Genomic DNA, 19,452 nt, shown 5'->3' with positions numbered 1-19,452 from the left:
GGCCCCCCACCCCATAAGAAGGGGTGGGAGGTTCGCTTCTTTAAAGAATAAATCACCTGCCATCCTTGTCCCTTCTAGTGCTGGGCCCACTAGGCTTGGGGCTCACAGAATCAGGGGCAAGAAAAAGCTCCGCCTCCAGGCTTCCCACGCCCCATTCTCTCTCTCCTTTCCCAGGGCCCCCAAGCCCACTGCAGTCTCCTGAATTCACTCCCCCAACAACAGTGACCTTCACCCCATTCCTTCTGGTCCCCACCCCCACCCCCACACCCAGCCATCCCCACACACCAATCAAATCCAGAACTGGCTGCCTTAGCCCCAGCCTTGAACAAGACCTTAAAACCCCCACCCCAACTACCAGCCCTGGCCCCTGAAAAGCCAGCCACCCCACCAAACCCGAGCTCGAGGGCAGACAGAGGCCCAGCTCAGGACTGCTCCACACCCACAGCCCAGCAGCCACCTGGCAGCCTGCAGCACTGGCTATCTTTAGCCCTGGACTCTCTGCCCAACCCCTCTGTCTAAGGAGCAGTGAGTGACTGCTTGCCCAGAGTCAGAGACCCAGAGAGGATGACTCTGAGGGACAGTGGAGACAGCAACACTGTGGTTTCAGCCCTGGGGCCAGGCTACACAGAGCCTCAGCTCCCAACTGTGCTTCCCTCACCCTGCCAAAGCTCAGCCTGTTTTTTGTTTGTTTGTTTGTTTGTTTGTTTGTTTGTTTGTTTTGAGACCAGAGTCTTGCTCTGTAGCCCAGGCTGGAGTCCAGTGGCATGATCTCGGCCCACTGCAACCTCTGCCTCCCAGGTTCAAGAGATTCTTCTGCCCCAGCCTCCCAAGTAGCTAGGACTACAGGCACACACCACCACGCCTGGCTAATTTTTGTATTTTTAGTAGAGGCGGGGTTTCAACATATTGGTCAGGCTGGTCTCAAACTCCTGACCTCATGATCTGCCCGCCTCGGCCCCTCAAAGTGCTGGGATTACAGGCGTGAGCCACAGTGCTCGGCCAGCTCAGCCTGTTCTAAGGGGCCCCCACCACCTCCACCCCTAACCTGTCTCCCCAGCCTAGCCAGCTGCCCTTAGAATGAGGGATCAGCTCCAGAGAGGAAACTCGAGAGTGAGTCAAAGGCCACAGAGCCTGGATTTCAATCCCCAACACCCACACCAGCTACATAGCCTTGGAAGACGTGCTTAACTTCTCTGAGCCTCAAGTGCCTTATCTGCAAAATGAGGAGAATATCAGCCCCCATCTCAAGGATTGCATAGATGTCTGTCAAACACAGCAGCTCTGGCCCATGGCCACAGCAACTCCCTAAAGGGCCTTCAGAGCAACCCACAGCCTGATGAAGCCAGCTGAGTAGGGACATGCCCCGGGGCTTCCCAGAGATGGAATCAGAACCTAAGACCAGGTTTCCTGTTCAAGCCTCTATTTTGCAGGTGAGGAAACTGGGGCCCAATGGGCTCCGGGAAGGAATTGCCCAGAGCTGCAGGGGCAGTAGATATCCCTGCCACAGGGTCTACTGGGCCTTGAAACTCCTCCCATAACTGGCCTAAAGGACAAGCAGCCAAGGTGGCTCCCCAATCCCTGTCCAGGGAAGCCTGTCAGTCTGAGCCCCTCTGGCAAGCCAAGGCCGACTTGGCCCTGGGGCCTCTCCCCCATGCTCCCAGCCCTCTCCCAGAATGCTCCCAGCCCTCCCAGCTGCTCCCAGCCCTCTCTCAGAAAGCTCCCGGCCCTCCCAGCTGCTCCCCAGCCCTCTCCCAGAATGCTCCCCAGCCCTTCCAGCTGCTCCCCAGCCCTCCCAGCTGCTCTGCAGCCCTCCCAGCTGCTCCCCAGCCCTCTCAGCTGCTCCCCAGCCCTGTCCCAGAATGCTCCCAGCCCTCCCAGCTGCTCCCAGTCCTCTCCCAGAATGCTCCCCGGCCCTCTCCCAGAATGCTCCCAGCCCTCCCAGCTGCCCCCAACCGCCCTCTCCCAGAATGCTCCCAGCCCTCCCAGCTGCCCCCAACCGCCCTCTCCCAGAATGCTCCCAGCCCTCCCAGTTGCTCCTGGTCCTGTCCCAGAATGCTCCCAGCTCTCCCAGCTGCTCCCCGGCCCTCTCCCAAATGCTCCCGGCCCTCTCCCAGCTGCTCCCGGCCCTCTCAGCTGCTCCCACTCCTCTCTCAGCTGCTCCCGTCCCTCCCAGCTGCTCCCGGTCCTCTCCCAGCTGCTCCCAGGCCCTCCCAGCTGCTCCCCAGCCCTCCCAGCTGCTCCCCGGCCCTCCCAGCTGCCCTCAGCCCTCTCTCAGAATGCTCCCAGGCCAATTGGAGATGGCTGCAGACGCCTCCCAACAGCCCAGCCTTGAGCCTGCCACAGAGCCAGGCACACACCGTGCTCAGCAGATGCCCAAATCAAATCCAGCCTGCTCCGCCCCCACGCTAACTGCTGCAGATGCCACTCTCCTGGCAAGAAGCTTCTATAGCTCCCACTTGCCCCTGACATGCAAAGTTACCCCAAGTCTGGCCACAATCTATCGCCTGCTCCTATCCCACCCTCCCCCTCCCCCTCCCCCAACTACCCTTTCTATGTCTCCTACCAAGGACCTAAAGCATACATACCCCAACCCTCTTCTTTCCCAACATGCATTGTCAGTGCTCCCTCCTCTAGGAAGTCTTACATGATCTTGTCAGCCCACACTGATTACCCTCCTCCAAGCTCTCGTACTCCACAAATTCAGCTCGTGCCATTTTTCACCTGGCAGCCGAATTTTCACAAACTCCCTAAGGCCAAGGGCCACCCACACTCACCAGCTGCTTGTTGAAATTCTGGACGCACTGCTCAAACTGCTCATCCTTGGTCTCATCTGCCTTCCCCAGCTTCTGGAGAACCTGCCGAAGCCGAGAGATAAGGGGAGAGTGTTACCTTGGAAAGGAGAGTAGTCAAACCAAGAGTGCTCAGTCACCAACAGCACAGACCAGGGGCCGGGAAGCCTCTAGCCAACATCACCCAGCCGAGGGTGCCCACCCAGGGCTGCAATCCCCCAGGGCATGGCTGGGTCCATCAGGTCTTCAGACCTCCCCACCCTCTACCCAGGGCTCGACAATAGGCCAAAAATGGAGCTTAGGACAGGCTTGATGTAGTGACCACAGCCAGGAGGAGGGAGGCTTCAAAGATGGCAAGAAGGATCAGGCACCCTCCTTGCTGATCTCACACTGCACCCCTGGGTGCTCCGCCCCCACCCTGGAAGCTGAAAAGTGAGCCAAGCAGGGGAGGGGCCAAGCAGGAGCAGCCTCACTTCTCTGCATGACTCTGTTCCCTGGGCCCAAGGCCCATGAATGCCACAGGCAACAGCAGAGCAGGCCCTGAACCGGCAGGAGCCATCCCGGAACAAGGAGGGCAGCGAGGGGTGGCCAGGAGCTGCCAGGGGCCACGCAGAGTCTGCTTCTGATCTGACTGGGTTTTTAGACGTGACCTGCCCCAGGCACTCTGCTCTGCACAGCCCACACACACACACACACACACACACAACACACAAGGGCACACACATGAGCTCACAGCTCTGCTCCCAACCCCGAGTCTCAGAAGTGGACCCCCCTCAACCACCCACGATGAGTGGCAGCTGTCCTCCTCCTTCAGCTGTGTCGGGAGGGGGAGGGGGAGGTGAAGGATGGGTGGGCAAGGGCAGAGAAGGGGAGCCACACCAGGAGAGGGGAAAGCTCTAGGAAAGGAGGGTGCTGGCCAGGACCCTGAGAGCATATGCTGACCACCACGCTCTCCCAGACTTCCCTCTCTGGGCCCTGCTCCTCCAATCCCAGAGCTCCACATGACAGAGAGAGAGGTGGGAGCAGGGAGACAAAATACAGAGGCAAGGAGGGGTGGGGGGGCACAGTAGGAAAGAGCAGGAGAAGAAAAAGACAAAGAGCTGGGGCACAGAAAAGGGATGAGGAGTGCCAGATGGGTTTGCAGGAGAGCAGAGGGGAAGACCAGGGTGGCGGCGGGACACACCCCTCTGCAGCCCAAGAGGCACCTCCATCAGGGCGGCAGAAAGGCCAACACTGATGTCTCAGCAGAGGCCTCTCCCAGGCAGTGGGCAACACCTCACAAGAATGAGAAGGAAACGGGGGTAGGGGATGGGAGTGGAAAGCAAAGGGAGAAAAAGGTGGGCCCAGGAGTGGTGGGGAGCCCCAGGAGCAAGGGGCCAGCCCAGCATCTGCCAAAGCCAGCAGGTCTGCAGACATCCCTCCCTTCCAAGACCCGGAGCCAGCCCACGCTGCCAGGAACATCAGCTTTGGGGCCCAGGGCCCAGGGCCCAGGCCAGGGTCCTGGACCAAGGGATGCCTGGTACCAGGACACAGCCAGGACCCTTCCCACCCTGCCAGCCCTTGCAGGTCCTGTGCTGCCCTGCTGCACTTCCCCCGCCCGGCCCAGGAGCCTTGGCAAGGCCAGCTGGTCTTGGCCATCTCTCACCAAGCACCTGCTCTGTGCCTGGCCTTGGGCACCTTGGCTGGCACAGCAGAGAGGAATCATATGTGGGTCTCTGTCCTGACATGGGGGAACACTTAAGGCTGTGGGACCCTGGGGGTAGAGATCTCTTCTAGCCTGGGCAGTCAGTGAGACTTCCTGGAGTGGGTGGCAGCTCACACAGAGGGGAGAGGTTGCAACAAAGGTAAGGAGACCAGAAAGATGGAGCATCTTACTGGGGAGTTTTGAATTGCTCAAGGTGACTAGAGGTCACAGAGGATGGTGTGGGAAAGTGAGAGTGGCAGCAGGGGGCAGGTGAGCACCGGGAGGCAGCCACCGATGATGCTGTGCTACAGCAGTCAGGACACAGCCCCTCGGGTAACTGCAGCTGGATGCCAAGGGCTGACACTGGGATGAGAGAAAAACCAAAACAAAACCCCCACATGAGCAAGAAAATGTACACTGCACAACTTGCAGGCTCCCCACTGCTGCCCCTCCCTGGCAGCCATATCCAGAAGGGACCCCCCCAGAAAGTGGGCTGAGCTGGAGAGGTACCTCGCCCGGCTCTGCACAGAGCTTGGGTAGGTGACTCAGCCCCTCTGCTCAGGTGCCCACCCCACAGCCCCACGCCCTCCAAAGAGAGGAATAGACCACCACATGGAAAAGAACTCCCAGAAGTCTACCAGAGCCACTGGAGAGAGCCAGAAGCTCTCAGAAACAGGGCAGGGACTGGCCAGCTCCCAAGGCAGGAGCACTAGGAAGGATGCCCCTTCCACGCCCTGCTCTCCCTCTCCACAGGAAGACAGACACACTCAGCCAGCAAAAGGTCCACCAGGGCTCCCGAGGTGTGCAGAGACAGACACACACTCAACCCAGTTCCCAAACACTGCTGTGTGCTCTGCACAGACAGCTGGAGAACTGGAGAGATCTTCCAGCCTTGAGAACGAGACACCAGCCCAGGTGAGACTCCACCCAGCAGTGAGAAGACCCTTGGGAAAAGGGACAACTACTCTCTGAGCCTCAATCTACAAAATGAAGTGAACATTGGCACCCTCCTCAAGGATTACAAAGATCATGTCTATAAAGTGCGGAGCAGTACCTGGCCCATGATATTCAAGAAATGGCAAATCTCTAAAAGGCCTTCAGAGCAGCCTTCACACAGCTGGGGGTTGGGCCTGACTGACACCGCCAGCCCTCACACCGGGTCCAGGCTGACGGCATCCCAAGATGTGAGACAGAAGTCACAGATGTGCACACTCTACCTGCACATGGCAAACTCCTATGCATCCTTCAAAACCTCACTCAGGTGACATCACTGTGAACTGTCCCTGATCTCTCCTTCCCTTAAAACACCCTGTACCACTTAGAGCCTGGGACCTTTCCTCACTGCTATGTGATGTGCCTGTGTGCCTGGCACCCTCACCCTGAAGGAACAGCTTGAGGTCAGGGACAGTGTTCCAGTCATCTCTGTGCCCCCGACACCCACACAGGGCTAAGCACAGGACAGACACACAAGACATTCTCAGCGGCTGCTGCTCATCTGAGCTGTGGGCTTTGAGGGCAGAGAGATGACCCTAAACAAAACACCCCGCCTCTCAGTCTCAGGCTCCTCCCAGGCAAAATGGAAGGGTAATGTACAGAAAGCCCTCAGCCCTGAGGGGTGGAAGGCGTGATGGTGTGACAGCACGGAAGCCTGAGGCTGAGCCAGTCTCCCCACTCTGCGGGACCTCAGGCTACGGAAGCTCTCAGTGCTCCAGCGCCCCCACCTTGGAAATGGGAGGGACAACAAGGCCACAGTATGGCCGAGGCCCAGGGAAGACCCATGGGCGAGGCTGGCCTTGGCCACATGCCATCCTCACTGCACCTACCCCCATTTCATCCATGAGGGAAGGCAAGCAAGTGGCCTGGGGTCCCCATCCTCAAGGAGCTCCTGGTGTGGCTACCACAGGGAAAAACAATCGGGGCACCCCCTACCCCAGAACAGGAGCTGGGACAAGGCTGTGAGCCTTGGGACACAGATCTCCCACCCCATCTGTTCCACACTTGGTTAGTGGGGCCTCCCCTGTGCCGAGCTCACAGGCAGACCACTGAGGGACACAGGGGACTCCAGGTGTCCAGGAGGGGCTGGCCCAGCAGTGACTCAGGAAAGCTGGGCAGGACAGTTGTGCTGGGTTTTGAAGGATGAGCAGGAGTTGGGTGAGGAGGAGGGTCTGGCGGCACAGGCTGGGATTTGCACTCTGTCCAGGGTTACTGGGTAAGGGCGCCTTAGACAATCAGTTCCACTGACACTCATCACACACTTATCATGCACACTCACACTGTGATAAACAAAGGGGAGCCTTCGAAAACTTGGCGGAGGACGAGACACACAGAGGCCCAGGCAGCAGAGGCGGCCACAGAGCCAACAGTCCCAGGAGCTTTATCAGTGCCACACCCAATCACCTCCTATCAGAGCTTCCTCTCACCATGTCCTCAACCCAAGGCCAGATGTGAGTGGAGCTGAAGTGCCTTGGAGGGGACACCCTAGGGCAGGGCAGGGTGGGGGGGCAGGTGGCAGGAATGACAAAGTGTGAACCCGTGGCCAGCTCCAGAACCTCCTTCTGCAAACATCCACAGGGTTCAGCCTCGCTGGGCCTCGGCTGTGGAAGGAAACTGGCCCCAGGCTCCTCCCTAGAAAGGCTGGTTGGTTCACTGAGTTGGCGCCATGCCTCCGGCACCAGGGTCCACAGGGGTTCGGTGGGAGCATCCCGTGGGCGGGTGCCCCTCCCCAGCCCTCCACCAAGGCCTTTGTCATGGCTCAGTGAGAGGGCAGAAGGCCCTGGCGTCAGCCGCTCCCTGTGAGTACAGGGAGTCCTGCCACCCTCCAACAGCCCCCGCATGGCAGGCAAGGCCCTGACCCACAGCGTGAGTCATGGGGCACAGTCAGTGCACAGCCACCGAACCCAGAGGGAGGAAGGGCACCCAGGCCTGTCTTGTTTGAGCCAGGAGCAGCTCACCATGTACAGCACCCACCCACCATGCACGCACTTCAAGTCACCAGGGCCGCCTCCTCAGAAGGGAAGTGTCCTCATCTCCATGTGACAGATGGCAGGTAAACACAAACAAATCAGGACACAGCCTGACACCGTCCAGTCAGGAGGGGCCGGGAGCTCTAGCCGCCACAGTGAGGAGGGCCAGGTCTTCGGGCTCACCCGGCTGGGCCCCAGCAGCCCCTCCTGGGGTCTCTGATCCCTCCCTCGGCCCCAGAGACCAGTGGGCCCGCTGCACTTGCGGGACACACACCCACAGTCTGAATGGCATGGCCCAGGGCAGGGATAAGCACTTCCCAAGGCCATCAGAAGGACCAGCCCAGGGGCCCAGGAGGAAAGCCCAAGGGAAGAGGGGTGAGGGCCGCGTTCCCAGTCACTCTGGTCCTGGCCAGGGCCAGGCAGAAAGCTAGTGGCTCCTCCACCAGCCAGCGGCACCCCTCGTCCCCGCAGTGGCAGCAGAGTTCCCAACACCCCACCCCACCACATACATGGAAGGGGGGCCTCATCCAGCAAATCTCCCTCCCAGGCACCCACCACCCAGCTGCTGAGACCCCAGAAAACGCATAAGGCCCTCACCTTCCGCATCATCTCCTCCCCACCTGCCTGCACAGGAAGGGCGGGCTGAGAAGTGAGCCCTGTCTCGCCCCTTCCTCCCAGCAGGGCCTGCGGTCAGGGGCCTCGGAGACAGGATGCACACCCTCGTGCCCCGGCGTTCTCACACCGAGGCTCCCCAGGCAGGCAGACACAGACAGAGGACAGGCGGGCGGGCAGGGGGAAGGCCACTGTCAGACACCCGGCCAGGCTTTCTCTGGGCCCAGTCCCAAGGCAGACACCCCAAGAGGCGAAAGGGAGGAGGGCCCCTAGAACAGGACAAAGGCGAGACTTCTCCCCACCCCCGCCCCCCACCTCTGGGTCCAGGCTCGCACACTGACTCCCGGGGGCTGTCCGTCTGTCAGTCTTTCCTTCCCCTCCTCCTCCGTCGTCTCCCACACACAGCTCAGGTCAGCCAAGCTGGGGAGCTGTGGCTGATGACACAGGGCTGGCCTCGGGGATCTTTCTGCCCTGGTGCTCCAGGGGCCCCTTCAGGGGAGACAGAGGGCAGGATGGCCAGCTGAAGGCCTCCCCGGTCACAAGCTCTGAGGCCTTGCAGGCACTCAGCTGGGGATGCCAGGGACATTGCAGGACAAGTCTGCACCGAGACCAGGGTTGGCGTGGGCAGGCCATGGTGGGCGCCCAGGCAGGGGAAGGGGTACAAGGCCCTCTGCCTCCCCTCTCCTGCCCCGAAACGCTGCCTGCTGTCTGACACATCAGGCTGGGGTGGCAGTGGTGAAGGGGTACAAGGGGAGTCTTAAACCCCCAGGGGCAGAGGGAGCCAGTCTGAGGACAGTCCTGCAGACCCCATAGTCACCTAGTTCCCCAGCACACAACCCCTCCTCCAAGCCCATCTCTCAAATGCGAGCTGTCCCTGCAACTAGACACACAGGAGCCCTCTCCCGGCTGCTGCTCACACCTCCCCATCCCCACTCCGACAGTGGAGCCACCTAAGCCTGCTCCACACCTCTGGGTGGAGGGTCTCGGTGGCCTCCAATAATCTAGGTGCCATGCAGGAAGCCACGGTAGCCCTGACGAGAGAGCAGAGGGAGGAAAAGAGGTTCTAAGCCCACTACTCACCTCCACATTTCATGTGCCTCTCACCTCCTTATTTTCAAAGTATAAACCTCAAAGAAAGTGGAGAGGATACTACAGGGACTATCATCTACCCTTCACCCAGATTCACCAGTCAACTGTTACCACTTGGCCACATTCATTTGCTTTTTTCTTTTTTTTTTTTTTTTTGCTTTTCTTCTTTCTTGCTATGTCTTCCAAGCTAGAGTACATGGCACAATCATGGCTCACAGCAGCCTAGACTTTCTGAGCTTAAACAATCCGCCCACCTCAGCGTCCCGAGTAGCTGGGACTACAGGCCACTGCACCTAGCTAGTATTTTTACTTTTTGTAGAGACAGGGCCTCACTATGTTGCCCAGGCTTGTCTCGAACTCCTAGCCTCAAGTGATCCTCCCACCTCAGCACCCGCAAAGTGCTGGGATTGCAGGTACAAGCCACCATGCCCAGTCACTTTTCTCTATATATAAACAGTTCCTGCATTTGTATGTTTGCCCAGCCAACAGAAGGTAAGCAGCACAAGGGTCACTGGGATGACCTTCACTCCAGAATACTTCACCCCTAAATACTCCAACAGATTTCCTAAGAACAAGAACATGTTCCAAAATGCCCATGATACCATAAGCACCCCCAATACATCCAATATGTATTTTAAAATACCATCTACCATACGGTCCACATTCAAATATCCTTGGGTGTCCCCCAAATGCCCTTTATGTCTGGATCTAGGATCCAACTGTGGTTCACATATTGCTTCTGATTGTCGGGTCTCTTGTTCCTTTAGTCCAGAATATTCCCCGTATGCCTATTTATCAATGTTACCCATTTTTTTTCTTTCGTAATAGTGGTATCTTTTTAAGAGTGCAAACCAATCACTTGGAGAATGTCCCACACTCTGGATCCATCTGATTGTTTCCTTGTGAGGAAGTTCAGGTTAAAGGCTGCTTTGGCAAGAGTCCTGCAGAGGGAGGCTGAGCCTTCCCACTGCACCACAGCTGTGTAAGGCTTGACCACCGTGTCTGAGCCGTGTTTGCCAGATCTCTTGGAAAGGTCACTTTTCTCTTAGTCATCTGCAGGGCAATCACAGTCACTGTGGCAAGGCAAAAAGTTGTTAAACTTTTTGCACAGTGCCTTTACTATCCATCATTCTTTGTTATTCAGTGTGAGGTCTGTGGGCAGCTGCATCACAGTCTTCCAAGAGCCTGAAGGAGAGAAAAAACTGCAGACCTGCTGAACCAGAGTGTTCCCTTTGACAAGTCCCCCTGGCACACCGTACGCGCAGTGAAGTCTGAGAAGCACTGCAATATCATCTTGGCTGGAACCCACTGTTACCCAACCTCCTCCACGTGACCTGGCATTCCACAAAGATGAGCTTCCCCTGGTCTTGCCTGTGTGAGGAGGGCAGTGAGGATATCGTGAGTCCTTCGTTTTGCGTTCGTGATTCATTTTGATGCTCAAACATCCCAAGTGTGACCAGTGGGAGGTTTCGGACACATCCTCATTCATCTGCAGGCGCTTCCTTACTTTCTGGCACTAGCAGATGCTCCAGGCTCACCCTACACTGTCCTTGCCCCAGCCCTGGAATCAGCCATTTCTCCAAGGAACCCTGATTTCCTTTAGTGGAGAGGCATGCTCATTGCTCTTAGGCATTTCAGCTTTCCATCGTGCTCAGAGCCACAGATTATTACCCCTACTTTAGAGATAAAAAAGGAAAGGCTGCGGCACTAAAGGATTTGGCTCTGCAGCTAAGAAGCAGCAGAGCTCAGATTCTGTGGCTTTGTGATGGTGGTGAACAAGCCTCATCACTCAGGTCTGTCTGCTTCAAGAAGTGAGAAAGGAGACAGACCCACGGCCTAGCAGCTGCCCTCTGAGTCCATTGCAGTGTTTCTTCAGAGGCCACACTGACTGTGGGCTGAGGCACCTGCCCCAGGCCGGTGACTGCACAAGGGGCAGCTTCCTGGTCTCATCCAGCCCAGGGAAACTCTCTCCCTCTTCAGAACCCAGTGAAGTCACACGTACAGAGGTGTCTTCAGAGCAGCAGTGCTTAACCCAGAAGCTAGCACTCTGCTGGTGACGATTAAGGCCTTGTTCTCCCTCTGCCCCCCCGCCCCGCCCCACCCCAGAGCTGCTGCTGCACCCTCAGGTTGGGAGGGGAGGGCACCCAGACCTGCAGCCAAGGACAGAGTGCTAGAATGAGGGTCCCAGACTCCCTGGGAAGGCTGTGGGCAGCTGGGCCCCTTGCAGCAGCCCCAGCTGTGGCTGCAAAGGGGAGAAGTGGCCCAGGTTCCTGCTGGAGAGCAGAGCCCAGGGGCACTGGGAATTGAGTCCCAGGAAGCAAGCCCAGAACACACAGCACACTTCTCAGCAGCTAGCCACCCTTCAGGCTATGCCTTCCAACTTCTCAAAGGCACAATGACTTTAAAGATAAGTGCATTCCATCCGGAGGCAAGAATGCTCCCCAGCCCTCAGGGCCCCACACAGCAGTACAAGCTCGGCCATGTACACACAGCAAGCACCCCCAGTGTGAGATGACGCCCACACACGCTCACACACACCCTCCCTGGCAGAGCAACCTGTTCGTGGCCCTCCTGGGCACAGTAGGAAAGTGGAGGAACCACGAAGATGCCAGAGACAAGGAAGAGGCAGAGGGAGGCCCGGGCAGAGCCCATAATGAGGAAGGAGCCCGAAAGAAAACCAGAGATGGGGAAACCAAGAGTAAGCCCAGGGCGGCAGGATGCACCGCCAGCAGGAAGGGCCCAGCACCTCTGGCGGAATGGGGTCCTCCCCCTCAGCTCACACCCTCAGGGCTGCTCCGAAAGGGGAAGCTGAGCCAGGCCTCAGCCCCCTTCCCTGGCTCCTCTGTGCCCCCATACCTGGGGCCCCCATGAACCCCGGGCTGGATATGAGGTGGTGGCAGGAGGGGCTGGCTCTGGGGACAGGCATCTGTCAACCTGCCCTCCCTCAAGGGAGATGCTGCCAGCTCAGCTCTCACTTCAGAGGGGACCCCCTCCCCATCAAATTCCTTCCCTACGGAGCCCAGTTGAGGCCCCCACATGTGCCCCTCCAGGTAAGCTCCACAAAGCTCACAGTGCAAAGCATGACCACCAGTGAATCTCTCCTCCAAGGACTCACCTTGGGGGGCCCACCACCCTTGAACCCCCTCCCGTTGGGCTCATATCCCTAGGCCACCCTGAGGTGACGACTGTTGGTCCTATTCTACCGATGAAGAAACCGAGGGTCAGGGCGGTCACTCAGCTAATGAGCACTAGAGCCAGGATGCCACACCTGATCAGTTCCAAAGCCCAGACTCAACTTTTGACTCCCAAACTGGGGCACACAGACACTGGGGGGAGCAGGCGTGTGTCTGGAGCTTGCTGAAGAAGATTCACACTCCATCTTGCTTTGATCCAAAGATCGAACTGGTAAAGAAAACACTTTTGTGACATAACCAACATAGACAGCTTGTGGATTAGAACGCAAAGCTGACAAAGATTTTCGCTATGAAATACAAAACCGGGAAGACATTCCTCCCAGGAAGGCCTGGCCTCGCCCCCACATGGTGATCCATCTTTTTTTCTTTTTTTTTTTTTAAGATGGAATCTCGCTCTGTTGCCCAGGCTGGAGTGCAGTGGTGCAATCTCGGCTCACCGCAACCTCTGCCTCCCGGGTTCAAGCAATTCCCCTGCCTCAGCCTCCAGAGTAGCTGGGACTACAGGCACACATCACCACGCCTGGCTAATTTTTGTATTTTTAGTAGAGATGGGGTTTCACCATGCTAGCCAGGCTTGTTTCGAACTCCTGACCTCGTGATCCGCCCACCTCGACCTCCCAAAGTACTGGGATTACAGGCATGAGCCACCGCGCCCAGACAGTGATCCATCTTTTTAACAAGTCCGTGACCCCCAGGAAGCGCCTGGCCCCGCCCCCACATGGCGATCTGCCTTTTTAACAAGCCCCCATGCGCCGTCCCCTGACACCAGTCCACAAAGACTCATCACACTTTTCCGTGGTCCCCTGCTCAGAACGGCTGACTGAGGAAGCTGCCAGGCCTCTCTTGGGAGGTCGTCACTCTAAAATGATGATCTCCTTCCTCTTTTTGGTGATTTTCCCTTTCCTTTGTGAAATACTGGTGAGAGCAAAAAGTGGTGTTGGGTTTTCTCTTTTACATCCTTAACTGACAATAAAAACTCAACCAACTACGTCAGCCCCACAACAATGCCTTGCTGGTCAAAAACGAAAACACAGAGAGCCCTCCCAGCCCGGCTGGCCCCTGGAGGTCCTTTCTGCATCAGAGCTGGCAGCCCAGCCCTGCCCCTGAGAAAGAAGGGGGAGGGGAAGGGAAGTTGCAGGGTCTACTCCTGCACACTCATCTCTGCAGCTGGAAGGGAAGGCTCCCGCCCCAGAGAACGAGTGTCCAGTTGACTCCAGGCCAGGAAGGCCCCCTCCCCGTCCTGTCTCTCATCCCTCCCAGGGTGTCTGAAATTCCAGCCGGTTCTGTAGATAAGCCTATGGCCTGCAGCCAGAGTGGTGCCACGTGGACCCCAGAGGAAGCCAGGGTGGGCTGCGGTGGCCTGGGGAGCCCCGAGCAGAGCACACAGCGTGAGTGGAGGCAGCAGGGGCCAGAATCAAGCTGGGAGGGGGCTGGGGTGAGCACTCTCAGAGTGGCCGGTGGGGCTGGACCAGCTAAGGGCAGTGCAGGACGGACAGCATAGCAGGAACCGCTCATCCAAAGGTCACTCGTGCTCAAAATTCTGGCAGGGGAGGGAGGCGTTTCACAGTGAGGAAACCGAGACTCCCATGTCAGTAAGCAATGAGCTAGAATCCGCACGCGGCCCACCACTCCCAAGCCCATGGATTTTATCAGCCACGCCACCACCTTCCACCCAGGAGGGCTGGAGGACCCCCTGGATCATGACTGGCTCCCCTCCCCTCAGGACCATCCGCCAAGCTGAGTCCATTCTTAGCTATCAGCAGAACCAGGTGTCCACCAGCAAATAGAGGAGTTTCTAGAAGGGCTAGGCCCACCCAGACCATCATTGAGTGCCCAGCCAGCTGCCCAGGCCTCCCCCTCCAGCTTCTTCCCCACTCAGCCAGCACTTAGTGGAAGAAAGGAACCTTCCACCAGCCCCACCACTGTGAAGAGTCCCCACCCGGCTCTGGGACATGGCCTCTCGGCTGTAGAGGCTGGTGGTTGTGGTGGTCACACTGTGGGTGAGCTGGCCAGACGCAGGAGGGATCTTCTCATATCTCAGTTCCTTGAGAGGGGTGCCAAGAGCAGGACAGGCGCAGAATCAGAGCCTCCCCTGCCAACTCCCACCCAAAGACGAAGGCAGCTTCCTCTTCTGCACTCTCACCTCACAACAGGCATTTGGAGGCTCAGCAACGTGCCCTGGTGCCAGTGTGCCTGGCCCTGCTCTATGGGAAGCCAAGCAAGGTCTCTGCCCTAGAGGAGCCAGCGCTCTAGGAGGGAGGCAATGTTGAAAGGTGCTGTGAGCCTCCGAACAAAAATGCAGCGGTGGGGGGCGGGTGCGGTGGCTCATGCCTGTAATCCAGCACTTTGGGAGGCTGAGGGGGGCAAATCACCTAAGGTCAGGAGTTCCAGACCAGCCTGGGCAGCATAGTGAGATCCCACCTGTACCAAAAATAGTTTTTAATTAGCTGAGTGTGATGGTGTGCACCTATAGTCCTACCTACTGGGGAGGCTAGGGCAGGAGGATGGCTTGAGTTCAGGAGTTCAAAAAATGCAGTGATCCAGGACTGCACCACTGCACTCCAGCCAGGGTGACAGAGCAAGACCGTATCTCTTAAAAAAAAAAAAAAAAAGAGAGAGAGACACTGAAGGGCTGGGGGTGAGGGAAGAGGGCGGCTGCTCTTAGGAAGGAACTCAGGGAAGTGACAGCTGAGCAGAGACCTGATGAAGGAGCGAGAAACCAGACCAGGAAGAAAGAAGAAGGTAGAACTCACTGGGCAGAGAACTCAATGAGTGCAAAGGCCCTGAGGTGGATAGGGGGGACGCCACAGGACAGCAAGGCCGGCGTGGCTGAGAGTGGCAGGGGGCAGGGAGGACCAGGAGGCCCTGAAACACCAGGTGCCAGGCTTCATGCTGAGCCCTTGGGCATGATTCCGTAGCCTCATGGTGAACCCCTCCATAACCTCATGAAGGAAATACTATTATATCCTCACTTTGCAGGTGAGGAAACTGAGGCACTGCCTTAACAACGTCCCAGGGTCACGCAGCAAGGCCCAGGATCCCAACCCCAGGCCTGGGTCCAGCGTTGAGGAGCTTTAACTACTGCACATGCAGCCTCGGCCCCCAGGACCACAGAGGCCCCTGGAAGACCCTGGCCCTTAAAACCCAGCGTGGAACGTGGAACCCTGGAAAGCTCTGAGCCGAGACTTGATTTTGCAGCCTGCAAAGCTCCCAGGCTGGCGTGTGTGCACACTTCAGGAGCGCAGTGGTGCAGGGTGCCTGTTCAGAAGCTGACTGCACTGACCCAAGTGGGAGGCAAGGGGACTCTGTGATCTGAGCTACTAGAGGGAAGGGGTGGTCATCACCTGAGATGGGGACATGTGTTGGGGTAACAGTTGGGGGTCACAGTGAGTTTGCAGTGCCCAGAGATGTCCAGGAGGAAGGTGTGGACACAATGGCCAGGAACCCTGGGGTGGACTGGACACACCCCACCGTCAGGTTTCTATCACACCCCGGCCCCACCCACCTGCCCCTCAGTCCCTCCCACTGCCCACTCTGGATGACCAGCTCAGGGCATCTAGTCGGGGCAGCTGGCCAGGAACCCCTTCTGGTAGGAGACATTGCTGGGGCAGAAGGTGCCGGGAGCAGGCCCAGGCTGTGCAGCCCTGGGCAGGTAGGCTCACCTCCCTGACCTGCTGGGTCTCATCACTTAGTCAGAGCCAAGAACTCCCTCAAGGGTGTTTAAGGGTGAAGTATGATCATGTAGGTAAGAGGGCCCAGCTGCTGGCACTGGATTCCCCCCTGCTCCCCCGACCCAGGGCTGAAAGTTCTTGCAGTCTTCCCACCCTAGTCCCCAATGCCCTACTCCCCCAACCCCCAGCCCACACAAGCCTTCCCCGCACCTGCCGCCCAGTGCACCTGCTCCTGCGGCTCACAGTCCACTGCAGCATGGCCAGTTCCTTGGAACAGCATATACCAACCACCCCCCTTCCTCTCTCCAATCAAGCTCCCCTCTGCAGCCTCCTTGCCTGCAGCTCTGCAAGGACCCTGCAAGCCACCCCATTACCCTGGGCCCCTTTGGGAAAAGGGTAAACCGACAAAAGGCCCCATGGAAATCAACCAAACAGCTGAAGATAGTGGCCACCGCAGCAAGGCCAGCCTGGTGCAACCCGCTGTGGCCACATGAGGAGCCCTGATGGGCCTTGCTACTACTCCACATCCCAGTGCCACCCCGGCAGGCCGGCAGCAAGGGCATGGCCGCGGGGCATCAGTGACACAGGGCGACCCTCCACCACTTCAGTTGTGCTGGGTGGGGCTCGTTGAGGACAGCCTGTCTCCACAGGCACGCACCCCACCCTTGGCCCCAGCCCTCCGCCCACCTGTCCCTCCACACAAGTGTGGGTGCTATTCTCAGCCCAGCTCCAGGACACTGGCCATAAACACAGGGTGGAATCTGCTTCTCCAGCCCACCCGCCTCCCACCCTCATCACCTGCTTCCTGAGCTCAGTGGGGGAACAGCCTGTGCTGGGAGGAGCAGAGCACCAGCCCAGCCCCAGCACAGCTGTGGGTGGGGGGCAGTAACAGCTCCCAGCAGCCAGGGCAGGGGAGGGGGAAGGTCTGGCTAGCACCCACCCGCCTTGGGGCCAAGTGAAGGTCTGAGCTGGGTGGGAGGGCAACCGGCCACGGGTCGCCACACACTCCCACAGTCTTCATTAGGAAACTCTGCCTCCCTAGCAATGCCAGGCTATGCTGGCCCTTCACATCACCTCCTCCAGGCAGCCTTCCCCGACTCCACTCCAGGCACAGGGGCTGACTTGTTCTTCTGGATGCCTTCAGGTTCTTACACGTCTGCTCCTGTCTGAGAAGCTCAACCTAAACATGCAACCAGGCTATTCATTCCTTAATCAAAGTCTTCGGTTTCTACATCTATGACACGGGAACTAGTAAATGGTGCCTATGGGAGGTATGTGTTTATCTCAAACACATCATTGGTATTACTTCAAACAGTACTGTTGTCATTTCTGCTATTCAAAGGAGTGAATGCCCAGAGTCAGCTTTAGATAGCGCCCACCCAGAAGTGCCCACTGAGGCACCAACAGGCACCCCCACGCAGCACAGTACTGAGGAGGCTGCCCTCACTGCAGCCCCAGGGCATTCTCAGGCCTTCCTCTGCCCAGTGCTGTTCTAGGGGCTTCCCTGCCTCACTCTGGCCTGTCCAGCATGCCCTGCCCCTCCACACAAGTGTGAGTGCTGTTCTCAGCCACAGGGGCTCCCCCTCTTTGCAGATGCAGAAACAAAAGCCAAGGCTGGCAGGTTCTGAGTCCCAGAGAAGAGGAGAATGGACCTACTTTGAGTCCAAGGCTGATTCCACTGTATTTGGCCCCAGAAGTAGGAAATCAAGGCTGGAGGGAAGTTGGGAAGGAACCAGAAGGGGACGAGGTGTTTGATCAACAGGTAATCAGATCAAGAATAAGGGTTGGCTGACCGGGCGTGGTGGTTCATGCCTATAATCCCAGCACTTTGGGAGGCCAAGGTCAGAGGATTGCTTGAGGCCAGGAGTTCAAGACCAGCCTGGGCAACGTAAGGAGACCCCATTTCTACAAAAAAGAATTTTTTTTTTAATTAGCCAGGTGTGGTGGCATGCACCTGTGGTCCCAGATACCCGGGAGGCTGAAGCAGGAGAATTGCTTGAGCCCAGGAGTTGGAGGCTGCAGCAAGCTATGATTGTGCCATTACACTCAGCCTGGGTAACAGAGCAAGACCCTGTCTCAAAAAAACAACAAAAGAATAGGGGCTGGTGGGTGGGGGGAATGGAACGGAGAGCCAGAGGGGACAAGAACATGCGGAGGGAGTCACGTGGCTACCCCTGCCCTACCCCCATGGTCCCTACCTTTGGCCCTGCCCCCAGCCTTGCCCCTTCCCCAGGCTCTTGAACCAGCTCTCCGCCTGGCCCCTACCCCACATACCGCCCTCCACCACACCCCTACACCCACCCCTACCCCCTGTCCCTGCCCCTGGCCCAGGTCCTGGCAGGTGGAATGAATGTTCAGGGGAGCAGAGGGGCTCCAGGCTTCCTCCCCCTAACCCTGCCCGTCCTGTGCTGTGTGGTAAGGAGGAGTGGAATGACATAAATGTGAAGGGCTAGAGGGACATGGATGTGGGGGACAAATGCACTGCCCCCTCCCCACCCGATTAAGGATGTCAGCACACAGTGGGACAGAAGTGGACATGGCCCAGCCCCACCCTAATGGGCTGTGTGACTTTAGCAGGTGCCAGCCCTCCCTGGGCATAATCCAGGTCCCACTGACCTTAGAGGGAGGTAACAGGAGCAACAGGGCCCAGAGAGGCTGACCGCTGCTCCACTGGCTGCCCCGTGTGGGAGGCAGTGCTGCCGACTAAAGGCCCAAACACCTGCCCGCAGTCCCTAGCACCACCAGGCTCAGCCCTGAGGCCAGCCACCAGCTCAGGGGCACACTGCAGGGGGCAGCAAGGGCCTCCCACTGACCCGCAGCCCTGGGCTAGTCACCAGCCTTCCAGAGGATCTGCCCTGCAGTCCCAGTCATCATCTAGAAAGGTCCCCAGAATGTGCTCAGGTCCCTTCACTAACACATCCAGGCCTCCTCCAAAGCTCCCGGGGAAGAGCCAACACAGTGCAGTGCGCTTGGGAAGGGGAGGCAGGGACCCCATGCAGGAGAGAGGACAGAGGTCCCAGAAGCCACAGCCCACACCTGCACCCCCTGTGCCCGAAGGGAAGAGGAGCTCCTCCTGCACTGTCCCCTCCTCCCCAAGGGCTGTCTCCACCAAGAGCAGCACAGTTCAACAGTAAGGGGCTAAGCAGACAGACAGAGGGGCCAATCCCTCTAAAAAAGAAAAAATCCCAGGAGGGAGCCAAAGGAGTGGGGCACAGCCTGGGGGCCCCCCCACAGATGCCAGGTCAGCCCCCGGCCACCCCCCCATGCTAGGGCTGTCCACAGAGAGAGGGGTCAGGGACGGAGGGCGGGAGAGCGGAAGGGGAAGTGGGGGCTTACAGTATCACCTGGAGCCTGGCCCCCACAAGGCCGTGTCAGGGCTAAGAACACAGCACCCCAAAGTGTGGTGCTATGGCTCACCACAGACTCTGAACAAAGGGCATGTGAGAGGCC

At 58.2% G+C, this 19,452-nt stretch overlaps 1 protein-coding gene across 16 annotated transcripts in view; it reads right to left on the bottom strand.

The window, feature by feature from the left end:
• Window positions 1–19,452, bottom strand: part of BIN1 (bridging integrator 1) — a 59,824-nt gene that overhangs the window by 26,019 nt on the left and 14,353 nt on the right. For all 16 annotated transcript variants that reach the window (XM_054477174.2, XM_054477180.2, XM_054477179.2 and 13 more), the window contains exon 2: window positions 2,775–2,855. In XM_054477174.2, the coding sequence (XP_054333149.1) occupies window positions 2,775–2,855 (81 nt within the window). The remainder of the gene's footprint in view (window positions 1–2,774; window positions 2,856–19,452) is intronic.

The sequence above is a fragment of the Pongo pygmaeus genome, chromosome 11, assembly GCF_028885625.2.
Source record: "Pongo pygmaeus isolate AG05252 chromosome 11, NHGRI_mPonPyg2-v2.0_pri, whole genome shotgun sequence".
NCBI lineage: Eukaryota > Metazoa > Chordata > Mammalia > Primates > Hominidae > Pongo > Pongo pygmaeus.
This window is presented reverse-complemented; position numbering and strand designations above follow the sequence as displayed.